Below are 16,853 nucleotides of genomic sequence, written 5' to 3' on the forward strand. Positions count from 1 at the left end.
TCGGCGGTTCGAATCCTAGCAGTTCGAAAGCACCCCCGGGTGCAAGTAGATAAATAGGGACCGCTTACCAGCGGGAAGGTAAACGGCGTTTCCGTGTGCTGCGCTGGCTCACCAGATGCAGCTTTGTCACGCTGGCCACGTGACCCGGAAGTGTCTTCAGACAGCGCTGGCCCCCGGCCTCTTGATTGAGATGGGCGCACAACCCTAGAGTCTGTCAAGACTGGCCCGTACGGGCAGGGGTACCTTTACCTTTACTTATTGGCTCTCATCCAGTCCATTATTGAGGCAAGGCAGCCGTCCAGCACATCTACTGCCACACCTGAATATATAAAGTAGAGCTGTGTGTCATCAGCATATTGCTGACAACACATTCCAAAACTCCGGATGACTTCAGCCTTTCACCCAAGTGTCAGGCAACCTCTTGGCCATTGTCTTCCTCAGCATCACAATTTGGGCAGCACTTAATTGACTTTTTCTAGCTCTGCATTTTATTTTCTCTGGTCACTTGCTGTGCTAGTGAACTAGGTAAAGGTAAAGAGATCCCTGACCATTAGGTCCAGTCGTGGCCGACTCTGGGGTTGCGGCGCTCATCTCGCTTTACTGGCCGAGGGAGCCGGCGTACAGCTTCCGGGTCATGTGGCCAGCAGGACTAAGTTGCTTCTGGCGAACCAGAGCAGCGCACGGAAACGCTGCTTACCTTCCCGCCGGAGCGGTACCTATTTATCTACTTGCACTTTGACGTGCTTTCGAACTGCTAGGTTGGCAGGAGCAGGGACCGAGCAACGGGAGCTCACCCCGTCGCGGAGATTCAAACCGCAACCTTCTGATCAGCAAGCCCTAGGGTCTGTGGTTTAACCCACAGCGCCACCCGCGTCCCTGTGCCAGTGAACTAGGGGACCTTATTTCCCCCCACCCATGAAGTAAGGGATTTATTGAATCCATATTGACTTGATGTTGTGCAGATATGTTGACAGAGAAGGAAGCGAACCCTTTGGAGAAAGAGAATTGCCTCTAATCCTTTGCTCGTTGTTTGGAAAGCATTACCACTTTCAGTTTTCTTGACTGTCTCATTATCTTGGCCCAGGTGACTGTTCCAACTTCGCTAACATTTAGGGTGCATATTTGCCGAGTCTCCTCCCGTCATCTCGCAGATTGAATTAATTGGTTTTGAAATCAATTTCAGTATTTTCTCTCTTTAAATATTGTGTGTGGCAAATATTGTGTGTACAGAATATATCAGTTAGGTCCTCTGTATCTTTAAGAAGACTGTATGGGATTGAAATTTTGCTCCATTACCTCCTCTTCTTTATGGATATCCTAATGGTGGTACCTTAGGTTACATACATTTCAAGTTACATACGCTTCAGGTTACAGACTCCGCTAACCCAGAAATAATACCTCGGGTTAAGAACTTTGCTTCAGGATGAGAACAGAAATTGTGCTCCGGCGGCAACAGCAGGAGGCCCCATCAGCTAAAGTGGTGCTTCAGATTAAGAACAGTTTCTGGTTAAGAACGGACCTCCAAAACGATTTAAGTTCTTAACCCAAGGTACCACTGTATTTGATCCAGAGAGAAGAAGTTTGAAAAGTGCACTACAATTATAGGAAAAGCTAAACATCTTTTTCACCCATCTATTAGAAGCATAATGCCCTGGTGAGTAACCATTTCTACTACATTCCAGTCTAATTAACAAATCTGCCCCCGTTATCCACAGTTGCTTACCTCATCCAAGAATGGAAGATGCTATAAAATACAATAGGCCGAGACATTTTTGGGTATAGAAAGACAGAATGCTTTACTTACCCTCCTGTCAAATATACATGTAAGTAATTATGGCAATATTCACATTATCTGCCCATTTCCATTTCTCATTATCAGGCCCAAACTTCAAATTCTGAAATATGACGTATTTCTGTCAATTAAATCTGAATGGCTCCATAAACAAATGAGGAATCTGAGCCAATTACTTTCCTCGAAATCCACACAGGGGAGTGCATATGACTATTTAAAACTTGATTGATCATAATAGGCCTATTAATTTCAATAACGTTTTGGGAAAAACCCAAGGGGTCCTGAACAAGCTATAAAACTCTGACCTATTTTTAAAAAGCTTTTTATACATTTATTGTATATACAAAAAAGATGTTTTATTATATAGTACTACTACATGATGTTTTTAAATAGCACACAACTATACCTTCACTATCATTGCCTGCTTACATTACAGAAACATATTGCATTTGCCATGGGAAAACCTAGTGCCCAAGTCTCTAGATTTCTTTAGGAGAGCTCTTTTTTGTGCTTCATCAAAGCGATGGACCTGGAGATCTTGGTCACGGTCAAATGGTCGCCTCTCCTGCGGCTTCTTCTCCTCGGAAGCTTTGCTCTTCAGCTTTTTCTGATGCAAATCCATAAGAGATTCAGATCTCTGAGAGTCCTTGATAAGAAGAAGAAAAAACAACTCAGCTGGAAACTATTACAATAATTATCCAGGCTGAAGAAAAGTAGAGATAAAAATGGAGACCTTTTAACAAAGGGCTGCAATCCTACACTCGCTCACCTAGGAGGATGTCCCTGTGAACTGAGGCTTACTTCTGAGTAGACATGTATAGGACACCACTGCACTTATAAATTTTTAAAAGTAGAACCAAAGGAAATAAGTACCAAGAATCCAAATGAACGTCAGGTTAATCCTTCCTTTGCCATTTCTCCATTCCAATTTCAAGAAGTTTAAAGAAGTTATATTTCTACAAGCGGTTTGATAAGGATTTCTAACAAACCTCTAAGGGCCACACAAGGATAAAAGATCATTGAGGGTCCTTCTCTACCTATTTATAAATGGCATTTCTATGCCACCTCATAATCAAAGTTGCATTAGATATATTCCCATTGAAAGAAACATCACTAAAGAGAAAAAGGAAGAGGGGAAACGTGAAATGATACATACATTGTATGAAGACAACTGCTCAACCAGTCTTTTGTCTTTCTCGGACAGGAGAACTTCTGCATCATCCTTACTGATGGACTTTTTCGCATCTGGCGCTTCCTGACAAATAAACAACTGGTTAGCAGGCACCAAAGGCTATCTATACTTAAATCGATCTGTCTGGAGCACAAATCTGCTTCTTAATGCAAGGAAATTACCAGCCGTGCTTTTCAGGCATGTTCACTGTATAAGTGCAGAGCACCCAATCTAGATTAACAGGTTGGAATACTTCTCCCATTTGAAACTCTCAGAATGCTGCAAGCCCCAGCTCTCTCGTTTCAGAATAAGGGAGCGCCAAGGTTCCATTTTCTATTCATACTTCAGGAGGCAAGAAGCCTTGCTCATCAGAGGGCCGCTGGCATTTTCCTTATCTCTGATGTTGCTTTTTCTGTTACGCTTGTTTACCCCACACCCTTTCACGTAATGCTATACTGGAGTGTCATCTAGAGTGCAAATGCTCACACTGCAATTCTCCCTAGTCCATCAATCCTCCCCGCTCCTTCTGCAATCCTGGAAAGGCTGCTGCGTTTCTGGCTCACCACCGGGCTTATTTAGCCCAGACAAATGACTCTTGTTCAGCCTCTGTCCCTCCACCTTTCCTCCATTCCGCTCTCTCCAGCCTCTGTAGCTTAAAGAACAGCTATGAGTGTGGCAATGTCAAGACAGCCGGATGCTAGTGTTCCGTGCCACTTCCAGACCAACTTTGTTTACATCTGGTCAGGCTGTCGAAGAAGCAGAGTGGACACACCACATTGGACTCCCCACACAGCACTGAGAACAGAGCACAGGACTCTCGGGGGCCTGTTCTGTGAGAGCAGCCATGTTACAGTTCCATCTCGTAGCAAATGTGACCCAAGCCGAGGACTTATTTCACAACAGCTACCGTGGTACCGTGGGTAAGGCAAGCGGGGCAAAACATGTTGTTGTTTAGTCGTTTAGTCGTGTCTGACTCTTCGTGACCCCCTGGACCAGAGCACACCAGGCACTTCTGTCTTCCACTGCCTCCCGCAGTTTGGTCAAACTCATGCTGGTAACTTCGAGAACACTGTCCAACCATCTCGTCCTCTGTCATCCCTTTCTCCTTGTGCCCTCCATCTTTCCCAACATCTCCATTTCTTCCCCTTCTACTTGCCAGGAGGTGATGGGACCAGTGGTCATGATCTTCGTTTTTTGATGTTGAGCTTCAAACCACATTTTGTGCTCTCCTCTTTCACCCTCAATAAAAGGTTCCTTAATTCCTCCTCACTTTCTGCCATCAAGGTTGTGTCGTCTGCATATCTGAGGTTGTTGATATTTCTTCCAGCAATCTTAATTCCGGCTAGGGATTCATCCAGCTCAGCCTTTCGCAGGGGCAAAACTGGATGTGTCTAAAAGCAAGACAAAATCCTTCTACTGCAACCCAGCTGCTTTCCCTGTCCCTCAAAAGTCCCTTGCTTGGCTTTCCCCCTGTACTGAAGCTGCAACGCTAATAGCAGCTGCCACCTCGGCAATGCTGGCAAGACCAGCATCCTAGGCCCTGAGCCTAATTAAATGTTCTGCTTTACGAAGCAGAATGGTTCCGAAGCAATATGCACATGCAGCTCCTCCAACTGCGCAGCTGTCTCTTTGTGACTAAAGATGCCCTCGCACAAGCAAAGAGTCCCATGTGTACACCAGAGTGGTGTGTATATAGGAGGGCATGTGGGCAAACGAAGGCTTACCTGGGCTTTCTTTTCTCTGTCGGCTGGGGTATCAGTCCAAATGGATCTATCTCCCGATTTGTCATCAGCTCTTCTTTTGAATGTCCGTGGACCGAGTCCAAAGCTTTTGAGTTCTGGTGGTAGATCCGTCATCCAAGATTCCCTTTTAGCTTGTTTGGGTCCATCCTTTAAACAGTAGACCAACAAAATTAGAAGCACGCCTAAAGGTGACAAGGCTTAAAAATAAAACAATCAGGAATGAAACTCACATCTTTACCGAGAAGTTTATCTTTCATTCTCTGAGCTCGACATTCAATCTCTCTAGTTGTGCTGGATTCTACTGGTCCTTTGGCAGGCATTGGGCCAATCAAGTCTTCCTCCTCTTCGCTGCTATCCGTAGTCTTTATTACAACATGAAATACAAACAAATTCCATCAACCCTGTATTTCTCAAAATAAACATACTTATTTTGTATCTTGTTCGTCTACTTAATACATTCCTTACATCTCTCACTTAACATGGTTTTCCCCTAAGGCCAATGTAACTCTCTTTACCAGAAACCAAGATGTGGCAAAATGATGAATTAGTCTAAGTGGCTCAATTTGCGTATTTGTTTAAAAACCAAATGTATGGATTTTAGCCAAATCTTCGTTATTATTATTGTGATGAAAAGTGTTGCACAAGTGAAAGGAATAAAGAACATACCAGTAGACAAAGCTGTTTACAAGGTATGAGGGAATTTTAGGCAGCTGCTGTGGAAAACACAATATCTGCTTTGAATTGTGGAGAAGACACAGTTTCCTTTCTGCAATCGTAAGGAACAGAAACTTTATCTTTAAACATTTGAAGCCATGCGTCTCCTGACTCCCCAGTCATCCCTGGGTCTACAGCAGGGGTGCCCAAACCTTTTTCAAAGAGGGTGTGATTTGAAGAAATGAACATGTGTGAGGGCCGACGGAGGTTGTTGAGCTTTTTTTTACAATTTTACACCAAAGTTGTGGAGCATTTTTTAGGGTTGAAGTTGCTGAGCTTTTACAATGGTTTTTCCACAGGTACCATTAGTTACACAGTGCATTCTGCAAGGACAGGTTAAAGACACATTTCCTTGTTGCTACCCTCCAGGGTCACAGAGCACTACTCAGCAGAAACACCAATCCTATTGGACCAGGGTGTTTGAATCTTGCTGTTTATTTTCTTAAACAGTTTTATATTTTCACTGGGAAGCTGAACATTCTCACTGCCTACTCATAGACTAGAAGTATCACCTTATTTTTCGCTCTATAAGAAGCGCACCAGACCATAAGACGCACCTAGTTTTTGGAGGAGGAAAACAAGAAAAAAAATATATTCTGAATCCCAGAAGCCAGAACAAGAGGGATAGCTGCGCAGCGAAAGCAGCCATCCCTCTTGCTGTTCTGGCTTCTGGGATAGCTGGGTAGCCTGCATTTGCTCCATAACACACACACACATTTCCCCTTTTTAGGAGGGAAAAAGTGAGTCTTATAGAGCAAAAAAGACGGTATATTGTAGTGGAAAGGCGAAGATTAGCCAGTTTTAGAGCCACAGTGCTCTGGTTTATTTTGTTGTATTTTGCCTGCTTTCCCCGTAACTTTTATTTCTAATATGGTTTCATAATTTGACCACAGGTGTGTGCGCGCGCACTTGCCAACCTCGGGATTCCAGAATTTCCATGTGCCTAGACAGTTCTTGGAGTTCTTGCTACTCAAAGTTTAGGTTCTGAATGGTAAGAGATTGACATGTTCTTCTGAGATCTGGGAGGGATTTGGGGAGCGAAGGCTGCCTTTGCACTCTGGGTAACACAGGGTGTGTTCCTGAGCTTCACCCTTTACTTGGGTGGGAAGGAAAAGCCCACATCAGTCATGAGCCAGGGGGGAGCAGTGCTCTATTGCAGTGTTCCCCAACCTTGGGCCTCCAGCTGTTTTTGGACTACAATTCCCATCATCCTTGACCACTGGTCTTGCTAGCGAGGGATGATGGGAGTTGTAGTCCAAAAACAGCTGGAGGCCCAAGGTTGGGGAACACTGCTCTATTGCAGTCTGTGCTGCAAAGTAAGTAAGGGAAAGGAATAACATCCATTTTCTTCTTTATAAGGCCATGATATAATCTGAATGGAACTCGAGACAACTATCTTTCTTACCATATATTTTCATCTGCCAGATATTTTCGTTTCCAGGAAATTTTACATTTAAGAGAATGAAGAACCTGTGGCATCTTAAAGCTTGTGAAACTTCTATTTGACCTGCTCCTTTGTGTTTCAAATTTTGTGTATACAACTTTACTCAACAACCAAGGCATTTGCAAATCAAAGTGTTACAGAGTTAACATATATGTAACCTTGTCAGCCCCTTCATGGATCACTGCCTTGCCGTGGCGAAGGGGCTTGAAGAACTCAAAGAAGCTATGAACTATGCCGAGCAGGGCACACAAGATGAACAGGTCATAGTGGAGAGTTTTGACCAAACGTGATCCACCTGGAGGAGGAACCGGCAAGCCACTCCAGTATCCTTGCCAAGAAAACTCCATGGACAAAGACAACAGGCATATAAAAGTTATGACGCTGGAAGATGAGCCCCTCAGGTCGGAAGGCGTCCAACATGCTACTGGGGAAGAGCGGAGGGCAAGTACAAGTAGATCCAGAGCTGATGAAGCGGCTGGGCCAAAGCCGAAAGGACGCTCAGTTGCGGATATGCCTGGAAGCGAAAGGAAAGTCCAATGCTGTAAAGAAAAATATTGCATAGGAACCTGGAATGTAAGAACCATGAACCTGGGTAAGTTGGAGGTGGTCAAAAATGAGATGGCAAGAATAAATATTGACATCCTGGGCATCAGTGAACTAAAATGGACGGGAATGGGCGAATTCAGTTCGGATGACCATCACATCTACTACTGTGGGCAAGAAACCCGTAAAAGAAATGGAGTGGCCCTCATAGTCAACAAAAGAGTGGCGAAAGCTGTACTGGGATGCAATCTCAAAAATGATAGAATGATCTCGATACGAATCCAAGGCAGACCTTTTAACATCACAGTAATCCAAGTTTATGCCCCAACTGCTGGTGCTGAAGAAACTGAAATTGACCAGTTCTATGAAGACTTACAACACCTTATAGAAGTGACACCAAAGAAGGATGTTCTTCTCATTATAGGGGACTGGAATGCTAAAGTAGGGAATCAAGAGATAAAAGGAACAACTGGCAAGTTTGGCCTTGGAGATCAAAACGAAGCAGGGCAAAGGCTAATAGAGTTCTGTCAAGAGAACAAGCTGGTCATCACAAACACGCTTTTCCAACAACACAAGAGACGACTCTACACATGGACATCACCAGATGGGCAGCATCGAAATCAGATTGATTATATTCTCTGCAGCCAAAGATGGAGAAGCTCTATACAGTCAGCAAAAACAAGACCTGGAGCTGACTGTGGCTCAGATCATCAGCTTCTTATAGCAAAATTCAAGCTTAAACTGAAGAAAGTAGGAAAAACCACTGGGCCGGTAAGATACAATCTAAGTCAAATCCCTTATGAATACACAGTGGAAGTGACGAACAGGTTTAAGGATTTAGATTTGGTGGACAGAGTGCCTGAAGAACTATGGATGGAGGCTCGTAACATTGTACAGGAGGCAGCAACGAAAACCATCCCAATGAAAAGGAAATGCAAGAAAGCAAAGTGGCTGTCCAACGAGGCCTTACAAATAGCGGAGGAGAGAAGGCAAGCAAAATGTGAGGGAGATAGTGAAAGATACAGGAAATTGAATGCAGATTTCCAAAGAACAGCAAGGAGAGACAAGAAGGCCTTCTTAAATGAGCAATGCAAACAAATAGAGGAAAACAACAGAATGGGAAGAACCAGAGATCTGTTCAAGAAAATTGGAGATATGAAAGGAACATTTCGTACAAAGATTACCATAATAAAAGACAAAAGTGGTAAGGACCTAACAGAAGCAGAAGACATCAAGAAGAGGTGGCAAGAATACACAGAGGAACTATACCAGAAAGAAATGGATGCCTCGTACACCCCAGGTAGTATGGTTGCTGACCTTGAGCCAGACATCCTGGAAAGTGAAGTCAAATGGGCCTTAGAAAGCACTGCAAATAACAAGGCCAGTGGAAGTGATGGTATTCCAGCTGAACTATTTAAAATTTTAAAAGATGATGCTGTTAAGGTGCTACACTCAATATGCCAGCAAATTTGGAAAACTCAGCAGTGGCCAGAAGATTGGAGAAGATCAGTCTACATCCCAATCCCAAAGAAGGGCAGTGCCAAAGAATGCTCCAACTACCGCACAATTGCACTCATTTCACACGCTAGCAAGGTTATGCTTAAAATTCTACAAGGAAGGCTCAAGCAGTATGTGGATCGAGAACTCCCAGAAGTGCAAGCTGGATTTAGAAGAGGCAGAGGAACCAGAGACCAAATTGCAAACATGCGCTGGATTATGGAGAAAGCTAGAGAGTTCCAGAAAGACATCTACTTCTGCTTCATTGACTATGCAAAAGCCTTTGACTGTGTCGACCACAGCAAACTATGGCAAGTTCTTAAAGAAATGGGAGTGCCTGATCACCTCATCTGTCTCCTGAGAAATCTCTATGTGGGACAAGAAGCTACAGTTAGAACTGGATATGGAACAACTGATTGGTTCAAAATTGGGAAAGGAGTACGACAAGGCTGTATTTTGTCTCCCTGCTTATTTAATTTATATGCAGAATACATCATGCGAAAGGCTGGGCTGGATGAATCCCAAGATGGAATTAAGATTGCCGGAAGAAATATCAACAACCTCAGATATGCAGATGACACAACCTTGATGGCAGAAAGTGAGGAGGAATTAAAGAACCTTTTAATGAGGGTGAAAGAGGAGAGCGCAAAATATGGTCTGAAGCTCAATATCAAAAAAACGAAGATCATGGCCACTGGTCCCATCACCTCCTGGCAAATAGAAGGGGAAGAAATGGAGGCAGTGAGAGATTTTACTTTCTTGGGCTCCATGATCACTGCAGATGGTGACAGCAGCCACGAAATTAAAAGACGCCTGCTTCTTGGGAGAAGGGCAATGACAGGCCTAGACAGCATCTTGAGAAGTAGAGATGTCACCTTGCCAACAAAGGTCCGTATAGTTAAAGCCATGGTCTTCCCAGTAGTGATGTATGGAAGTGAGAGCTGGACCATAAAGAAGGCTGATCGCCGAAGAATTGATGCTTTTGAATTATGGTGCTGGAGAAGACTCTTGAGAGTCCCATGGACGGCAAGAAGATCAAATGCATCCATTCTTAAGGAAATCAGACCTGAGTGCTCACTGGAAGGACAGATCGTGAAGCTGAGGCTCCAGTACTTTGGCCACCTCATGAGAAGAGAAGACTCCCTGGAGAAGACACTGATGCTGGGAAAGATGGAGGGCACAAGGAGAAGGGGGCGACAGAGGACGAGATGGTTGGATAGTGTTTTCGAGGTTACCAGCATGAGTTTGACCAAACTGCGGGAGGTAGTGGAGGACAGAGGTGCCTGGCGTGCTCTGGTCCATGGGGTCACGAAGAGTCGGACACGACTAAACGACTAAACAACAACAACAACAAACCTTGTCAGATGAATAAATGTGGGTTAGGTTTTGAGTGTGTACGTATAGGCGTGTGTGTGTGTGTGTGTGTCTGTGTGTGCATTGTTCCAAACATGCTCCACAAATAAAAAGCAGGATCTGTTGTTTCAGGATTATTGTTTCTACACACCTGGGTTGCATAATATATGTTTTCTTCAGCAGCTTCTGATGGTTTCTTAAAGCCAGGTGGTAAGGCAGGACCTATAACAGGCCTCATGAAGAGGAAAAAAATCATTTTACATTTCAATTTAAAGTCAGAGAAATAATGAAAGTTGCTACAATGTACAAAAGTACACTTAATAATGGCCCTAAAAACATTTTCTCTTCTGATTTTGGAGTTATTAACAAGGAGCTTGTGGTGGCAAGTGCTACTCACTCAGAGCCTTTACTATTCCAAATTCCTCCCATCCATTTGATACAACTGTTCTCTGCAATTCTGAAAGCAATCTATAAACATTTGAAAGGCTATAATGACGAGAGTAACTTGAGAGTAATTTGTACCCTGTTGTTCCAGAGAGCAGGACTCAAACCAATGGGTTCAAATAGCTAAAGGGGGGGGGGAGATTTCAAGTAAACCATAGGAAAAACCCAATAGCACAAGATATTCAACAATGGAACAAACTACTTTCGAAGGTGGTGGTCCCTTCTTTGCAGAAAGTTTGAAAGAGGAGGCTGGACGGCCACCTTTCAGGGAGGGTGTAGCCATGAAATTTCTGCATCACCAAGTTGGATGAGATTACCTTTGAAGACCTTTCCAATGGCAAGTCTGTTTCCGGACAAGCCATTTCCTGGAGTAACCAACCTCAAGTCTGTTTTCAACACTTTAGTTGCTGATTGGGGTGTTGTTGTTTTTTTACATACAGTGGTGCCTCACAAGACGAAATTAATCCGTTCCACGAGTCTCTTCGTCTTGCGGTTTTTTCGTCTTGCGAAGCATGGCTATTAACGGCTTAGCGGCTTTAAGAAAAAGGAAACAAACTCGCAAGACGTTTCGTCTTGCGAAGCAAGCCCATAGGGAAATTCGTCTTGCGGATCGACTCAAAAAACGGAAAACCCTTTCGTCTAGCGAGTTTTTCATCTTGCGAGGCATTCGTCTTGCGGGGCACCACTGTACAGAAATACAGAGGTCATAAAGCGTTCTGCTAACTCTTTCAGACACTGTGGATTCTTGGGGGGATATTTACCTTTCTGGGGATTCATCTGGTTTTTTAAAGCCAGGAGGAAGAGCAGGTCCAAAGAATCCATCATCGTCATCTTCCTGATAGCGTCTGTGTTTTCTGCAAATAGAATGAAAGCACTTAATTACTAAAATGTGAACAGCAATTACCTACACTTTGAAAAGAAAAGCCTGCATTTTCTTTCAAGAACTGCATCTCATATCCTGTATGTGTCGTCTAGGTCCATGGTAACAGCATTGGAAAGCTATTAGTTCAGAGCAACTTTGATAATATAAATGGCTCGCCTATATAGTAAGCCATATTCCCAACTGAGCAGCAGAGTCAACTATTATATACATCAGTGTAAAGGTATGTGGTCTAAACCACTGAGCCTCTTGGGCTTGTTGATCAGAAGGTCGGCGGTTTGAATCTGTGCAACAGGGTGAGCTCCTGTTGCTCGGTCCCAGCTCCTGCCAACCTAGTAGTTTGAAAGCACACTAGTGCAAGTAGATAAATAGGTACAGCTACGACGGAAAGGTAAACAGTGTTTCCATGTGCTCTGGTTTATGTCAGTGTCCCATTGAGCCAGAAGCAGTTTAGTCATGTTGGCCACATGACTCGGAAAGCTATCTGTGGACAAACGCTGGCTCCCTCAGCTTTAAAGAGAGATGAGCGCCGCACCCCATAGTCGCCTTTGACTGGACTTAATTGTCCAGGGGTCCTTTACCTTTTACATCAGTGTGCATGAATTCAACAAACTTTGGCAGTCCAGCATAAATGCAAAGACAAATTGCCAGCCACCTCCCTAGCTGAGGGGAGTCTGGAAATGACTGGGAAAGCAACAAGATGCCTCTCTGAGACTCTCTTTAACCTTCTCTAGAGGTGGGGGTTCTTACCAGATTTAAAAATTCATTTGCCAATGGTGAGCATATCCATGATGTCCTGCATATCCATATTAATTTTAAAACTTATATGCTTCAATCAGTATATACATTTTTCTGTGCCTTAACAAAACTTTTTTCAATTTTAATACTACCGTATTTTTCGCTCTATAAGACGTACTTTCCCCCTCCAAAAATTAAGGGGAAATGTGTGTGCGTCCTATGGAGTGAATGTAGGCTCCTTGGCTTCAGCGATAGCAACGCGAAGCCTCCAAAGTGCAGAGGGAGCGCTCCCTCCGCAGGCTTCGCGTTGCTTTCGCTGAAGCCTGGAGAGCGAGAGGGGTCGGTGCGCACCGACCCCTCTCGCTCTCCAGGCTTCAGGGATAGCCGCCTGAAGCCTTTGGAGCGCTGTGGGAACTCGTGCTGTGCTCCGAAGGCTTCAGGTTCCTTTTGCTGAAGCCAGGACGGCAAGACTCTCCTGGCTTCAGCGAAAGGAACCCAAAGCCTTTGGAGCGCAGTGCGAGTTCCCGCTGCGCTCCGAAGGCTTCAGGCGGCTTTGGAGCGCAGCGGGAACTCGCGCTGTGCTCTAAAGGCTTCGGGTTTCTTTTGCTCAAGCCGGGAGAGCAAGACTCTCCTGGCTTCAGGAGAGAGGGAGAGATGCGCAGCGCCGCTTCAGCGAAACGGGCTCTGTTTCTCCTGCTGCTTCGCTGAAGGGGCACTGAGCAGAGAGGGGGATAATTTTTCCCCCTTGTTCTCCCCCTCTAAAACAAGTGCGTCCTATGGTCGGGTGCGTCTTATAGAGCGAAAAATACAGTAAATAAAATCATTTATGTAACAGACCATCATGGCTGCGAGACCTGCTCTATGCTTTGCAAGCCTTTTTCCACCTGGCCTGGGAGGACAGGACAGGGCAGGGCAGGGCCCTGACTGACTCCAACTACAAAAGCTGAGGCTGCTGAAAAGACCAGACCACCTTGGCTGTCAGTGCAGACCCTGGTCATCAAGCCTGAGCTCCTACAGCCGCTGCTCACCATGAACCACCATTGGCAGGATTGGTCCTCAACAGTATCAGATATGTTTATGATTTTTTATTAATAATATTATTAAATTGCTAATTATGCTGTTTTAAATTTGCATTTCATACTTGACTTCCTTTAGTATTTTTTAAAAAAATGTTTAAGATAACTTTTTTCTGTTACTTTGCTGTGTTAAATGTGCATTCTGTAGTTGACCTTCTTTGTAATGTTTTATTTTGAAACCTTTAAGATGATATTTTAGTTTCCTGTTAATTATGTTGCTTTGAATATATATATTTGACTTTCTTCAGTAATGTTTTATTCTGAATTGTTTTACTTTATGATTTATTGTAGCCTTAATGCCTTAGATAGGGATGCGGGTGGCGCTGTGGGTAAAAGCCTCAGCGCCTAGGGCTTGCCGATCGAAAGGTTGGCGGTTCGAATCCCCGCGGCGGGGTGCGCTCCTGTTGCTCGGTCCCAGCGCCTGCCAACCTAGCAGTTCGAAAGCACCTCTGAGTGCAAGTAGATAAATAGGGACAGCTTACTAGCGGGAAAGTAAACGGCGTTTCCGTATGCGGCTCTGGCTCGCCAGATGCAGCTTGTCACGCTGGCCACGTGACCCGGAAGTGTCTCCGGACAGCGCTGGCCCTTGGCCTCCTGAGTGAGATGGGTGCACAACCCTAGAGTCTGGCAAGACTGGCCCGTACGGGCAGGGGTACCTTTACCTTTAATGCCTTAGATTGTGACCAGCCCCCAAAGGTTCTCTTATTTAACTATCATACCATGAAGAAGCTGTAGGAAATCTAACTTTTTTTGAGAAGAACAGTTTTAAACAAAACAAGTAAATCCTCCATAGCGTTTGCCTGCCAAAGGTTCAGAAGTTGAAAAAAGAAGTCGCGACATACTGTTACCACCTAATACAGAGCTTTCCAAACTGTGTGTTGCGACACATTTGTGTGTCAGCTGCAATGTGTAGGTGTGTTACACGAACGCTCCCCGCGCTCCTCCTGGGACTGGAAAGGGGCTGGTTTAATCGCCGGTTTGCTAGTAAAACTGAATTACTGTGTTGTGAAATGATGCATGTTTGAAAAGCGTGTCACAAACATGAAAAAGTTTGGAAAGCTCTGATCTAATGCCGTGATTGCATGATGGTTGTATGTCTGTCCAATGATTGCGACATGTTAAATGATTGTGTTAATGTTCACTCGAGCCCCAAAATGCTGGGAAATTACAGCTCTTAATGGCCCTGGTTCAATACAAGGCAATTTCCTATGTTCACACTAATGCACTAACCTGGGCGTTGGACTTGAATCTTTGTCATCTTCAGAATCCCATACTGTTCCTCCAGGTGCGTTAGGAGAAGTGCATTTTTTGTCACAACCATGTATTTCGGAACTACTATAGTAGTCTGGTGGCAACGCTGGCCCTACAACTAAACAGTTAACAGTTTCTCATTTACATTTAGACTAAACTATCCAAATAATATATTTTACAGCTAACAATTGTTTTGAAATACATCACTGATACAAAACTGAATGTCTAGGCAGAATCTAGATAACCATCTCAAATATTGTGGTGATTAAATTTCATAACACAGTTGAACAGGATAAGCATTTTCAATTACAGTGGTGCCTCGCAAGACGAAAATAATCCGTTCCGCGAGTCTCTTCGTCTTGCAGTTTTTCCGTCTTGCGAAGCAAGCCCATTAGCGGCTTAGCGCTATTAGCGGGCTTAGCGGATCAGCTGATAAGCGGCTTAGCGGATCAGCTGTTAAGCGGCTTAGCGGATCAGCTGTTAAGCGGCTTAGCGGATCAGCTGATAAGCGGCTTAGCGATCAGCTGTTAAGCGGCTTAGCGGATCGGCTGATAAGCGGCTTAGCGATCAGCTGTTAAGCGGCTTAGCGGATCAGCTGTTAAGCGGCTTAGCGGATCGGCTGATAAGCGGCTTAGTGGATCAGCTGTTAAGCGGCTTAGCGATCAGCTGTTAAGAGGCTTAGCAATCAGCTGTTAAGCGGCTTAGCGGATCAGCTGATAAGCGGCTTAGCAGATCAGCTGTTGAGCGGCTTAGCGGATCAGCTGATAAGTGGCTTAGCGGCTTGGGGAAAGGGGGGGGGGGAACCCATGCAGGAACTCGCAAGACATTTTCGTCTTGCGAAGCAAGCCCATAGGAAATTCGTTTTGCGAAGCACCTCCAAAACGGAAAACCCTTTCGTCTAGCGGGTTTTCTGTCTAGCGAGGCATTCGTCTTGCGGGGCACCACTGTAAATAATGGCTCAACAGCAGATCAGGTTGTGCTGCTCATGAGGCAACAGTTAGACGGGGGTATATTTATTCAAAAGTCCTCATTTCTTTTTTTTTTTTTATTTAAAAGAGAACTATAGTGCTTATAAGTCAAAATCAAAAATTGGGAGCAACTACATAAAGCAACGTGCTCACAAAAGACTTGAGGTAACCAGGAAACGACTGAAAACACTTAATTGCTCTGCAGTTGGGAAAGGAAACATACCTGATAAATTATTAGTCCTACAATTAAGAAACACATAAATAGCATAGCTACACAGTTAAAGGTGTAACAGAAAATAGTAACAGCTGCCAATATCTTTTGTGATTCCTACAACTTTTACACTTCTGACAGTCCAGCAAAAAATAAGATCAAAGGAAATCCTCATTTAACTATGGAGAACATGGAAAACCTTCAAAACCCAACAAGCATTATTAACTGAAAAAGTGTAAGACTCCGGCTATTAATGTTTTATTATAGTAAACAATTAAGCATCAAGTAATAATTTGCTAAGCAATGCAAAAATGCATCTTCTTCAAAACCTGGGCTTACAGATTGAAAATAAGAACAGCTAAAAAAAATTGGGGGTAGGGCAACAACTATTAACAAATCATTAAGCATTGATAGAATTATTATAGTAGTTTTGCACTTAGTAACTGCATTCGTGATTCTTGGGTTCTTTTAACCTGTAAGCTGCCTTGAACCCTGTCAGGAAAAAAGGCGGTGTTTATATCTATATATACTCACATACACACACACATATGTATATATACACACATACAATAATATATATATTCTATATATTTATATTCCACAACATATATATTCTATATACTTATATATACATTACACACACACACACACACACACACACACACACACACATATATATATATACACACACAATAATATTTATATATTCTTATATATACAAGATACAATAATATACAGTATTCTTATCCAGGTGGTTTGAGACGCCTCGTCCAAGCTAGCCTTCCCCGCGTCTCAAACCTCGCAAGAGCCGAAATCCCCTCCTGCCCGGGACCCCGACCCCTTCCTCACCCGGCCCGAAGTCCTCGCAGGGCTCCGCTCGGTCGGGTTCCGCCGGCAGCGAGGGCCCCGCGGCTCCTCGCGACGCCATGGCAGCACCCGGAAGTGCCTCTTGTTTAGCCGGGCCTCCCTCGCTGCTCCCTTCCGCCCGGGCTTCTCCGCCCCTCAGGGCCTTCCGCAGCCCACTTCCGG

At 44.3% G+C, this 16,853-nt stretch overlaps 1 protein-coding gene and 1 long non-coding RNA gene across 3 annotated transcripts; both read right to left on the reverse strand.

Annotated features, from left to right (window-relative positions):
- Positions 1-1,769: 1,769 nt before the first annotated feature.
- Positions 1,770-16,831, reverse strand: GPALPP1 (GPALPP motifs containing 1). 2 transcript variants are annotated; one of them, XM_028728814.2, is made up of 8 exons: positions 16,674-16,830; positions 14,625-14,763; positions 11,462-11,554; positions 10,408-10,489; positions 4,936-5,067; positions 4,688-4,852; positions 2,949-3,047; positions 1,770-2,438 (listed from the first exon to the last, which is right to left on the reverse strand). In XM_028728814.2, the coding sequence occupies exons 1-8, from the start codon at positions 16,750-16,752 to the stop codon at positions 2,223-2,225; spliced, it is 1,005 nt and encodes a 334-aa protein (XP_028584647.2). In that variant the 5' UTR covers positions 16,753-16,830; the 3' UTR covers positions 1,770-2,222. The 2 variants fall into 2 exon arrangements, with proteins under 2 accessions (XP_028584647.2, XP_077786855.1); XM_077930729.1 differs by lacking the exons at positions 1,770-2,438; positions 2,949-3,047 and adding an exon at positions 4,107-4,354 and having other exon boundaries at positions 16,674-16,831.
- Positions 6,813-10,400, reverse strand: LOC144328071 (uncharacterized). The gene is made up of 2 exons (XR_013393318.1): positions 10,260-10,400; positions 6,813-7,021 (listed from the first exon to the last, which is right to left on the reverse strand). It is a non-coding gene; the product is annotated as an uncharacterized LOC144328071 (long non-coding RNA).
- Positions 16,832-16,853: the final 22 nt, after the last annotated feature.

The sequence above is a fragment of the Podarcis muralis genome, chromosome 6, assembly GCF_964188315.1.
Source record: "Podarcis muralis chromosome 6, rPodMur119.hap1.1, whole genome shotgun sequence".
NCBI classification, from domain to species: domain Eukaryota; kingdom Metazoa; phylum Chordata; class Lepidosauria; order Squamata; family Lacertidae; genus Podarcis; species Podarcis muralis.

What these genes read in the sequence shown, in the direction of transcription:
- GPALPP1 (XM_028728814.2), bottom strand. Translation starts at nt 16,752, where the DNA reads ATGGCGTCGCGAGGAGCCGCGGGGCCCTCGCTGCCGGCGGAACCCGAC. An exon ending in ATAAACTTCTCGGTAAAGAT is followed by an intron (nt 4,853 to 4,935) that starts GTGAGTTTCATT and finishes TACTGTTTAAAG; the next exon opens with GATGGACCCAAACAAGCTAA. An exon ending in AGCAGTTGTCTTCATACAAT is followed by an intron (nt 2,439 to 2,948) that starts GTATGTATCATT and finishes CTTCTTATCAAG; the next exon opens with GACTCTCAGAGATCTGAATC.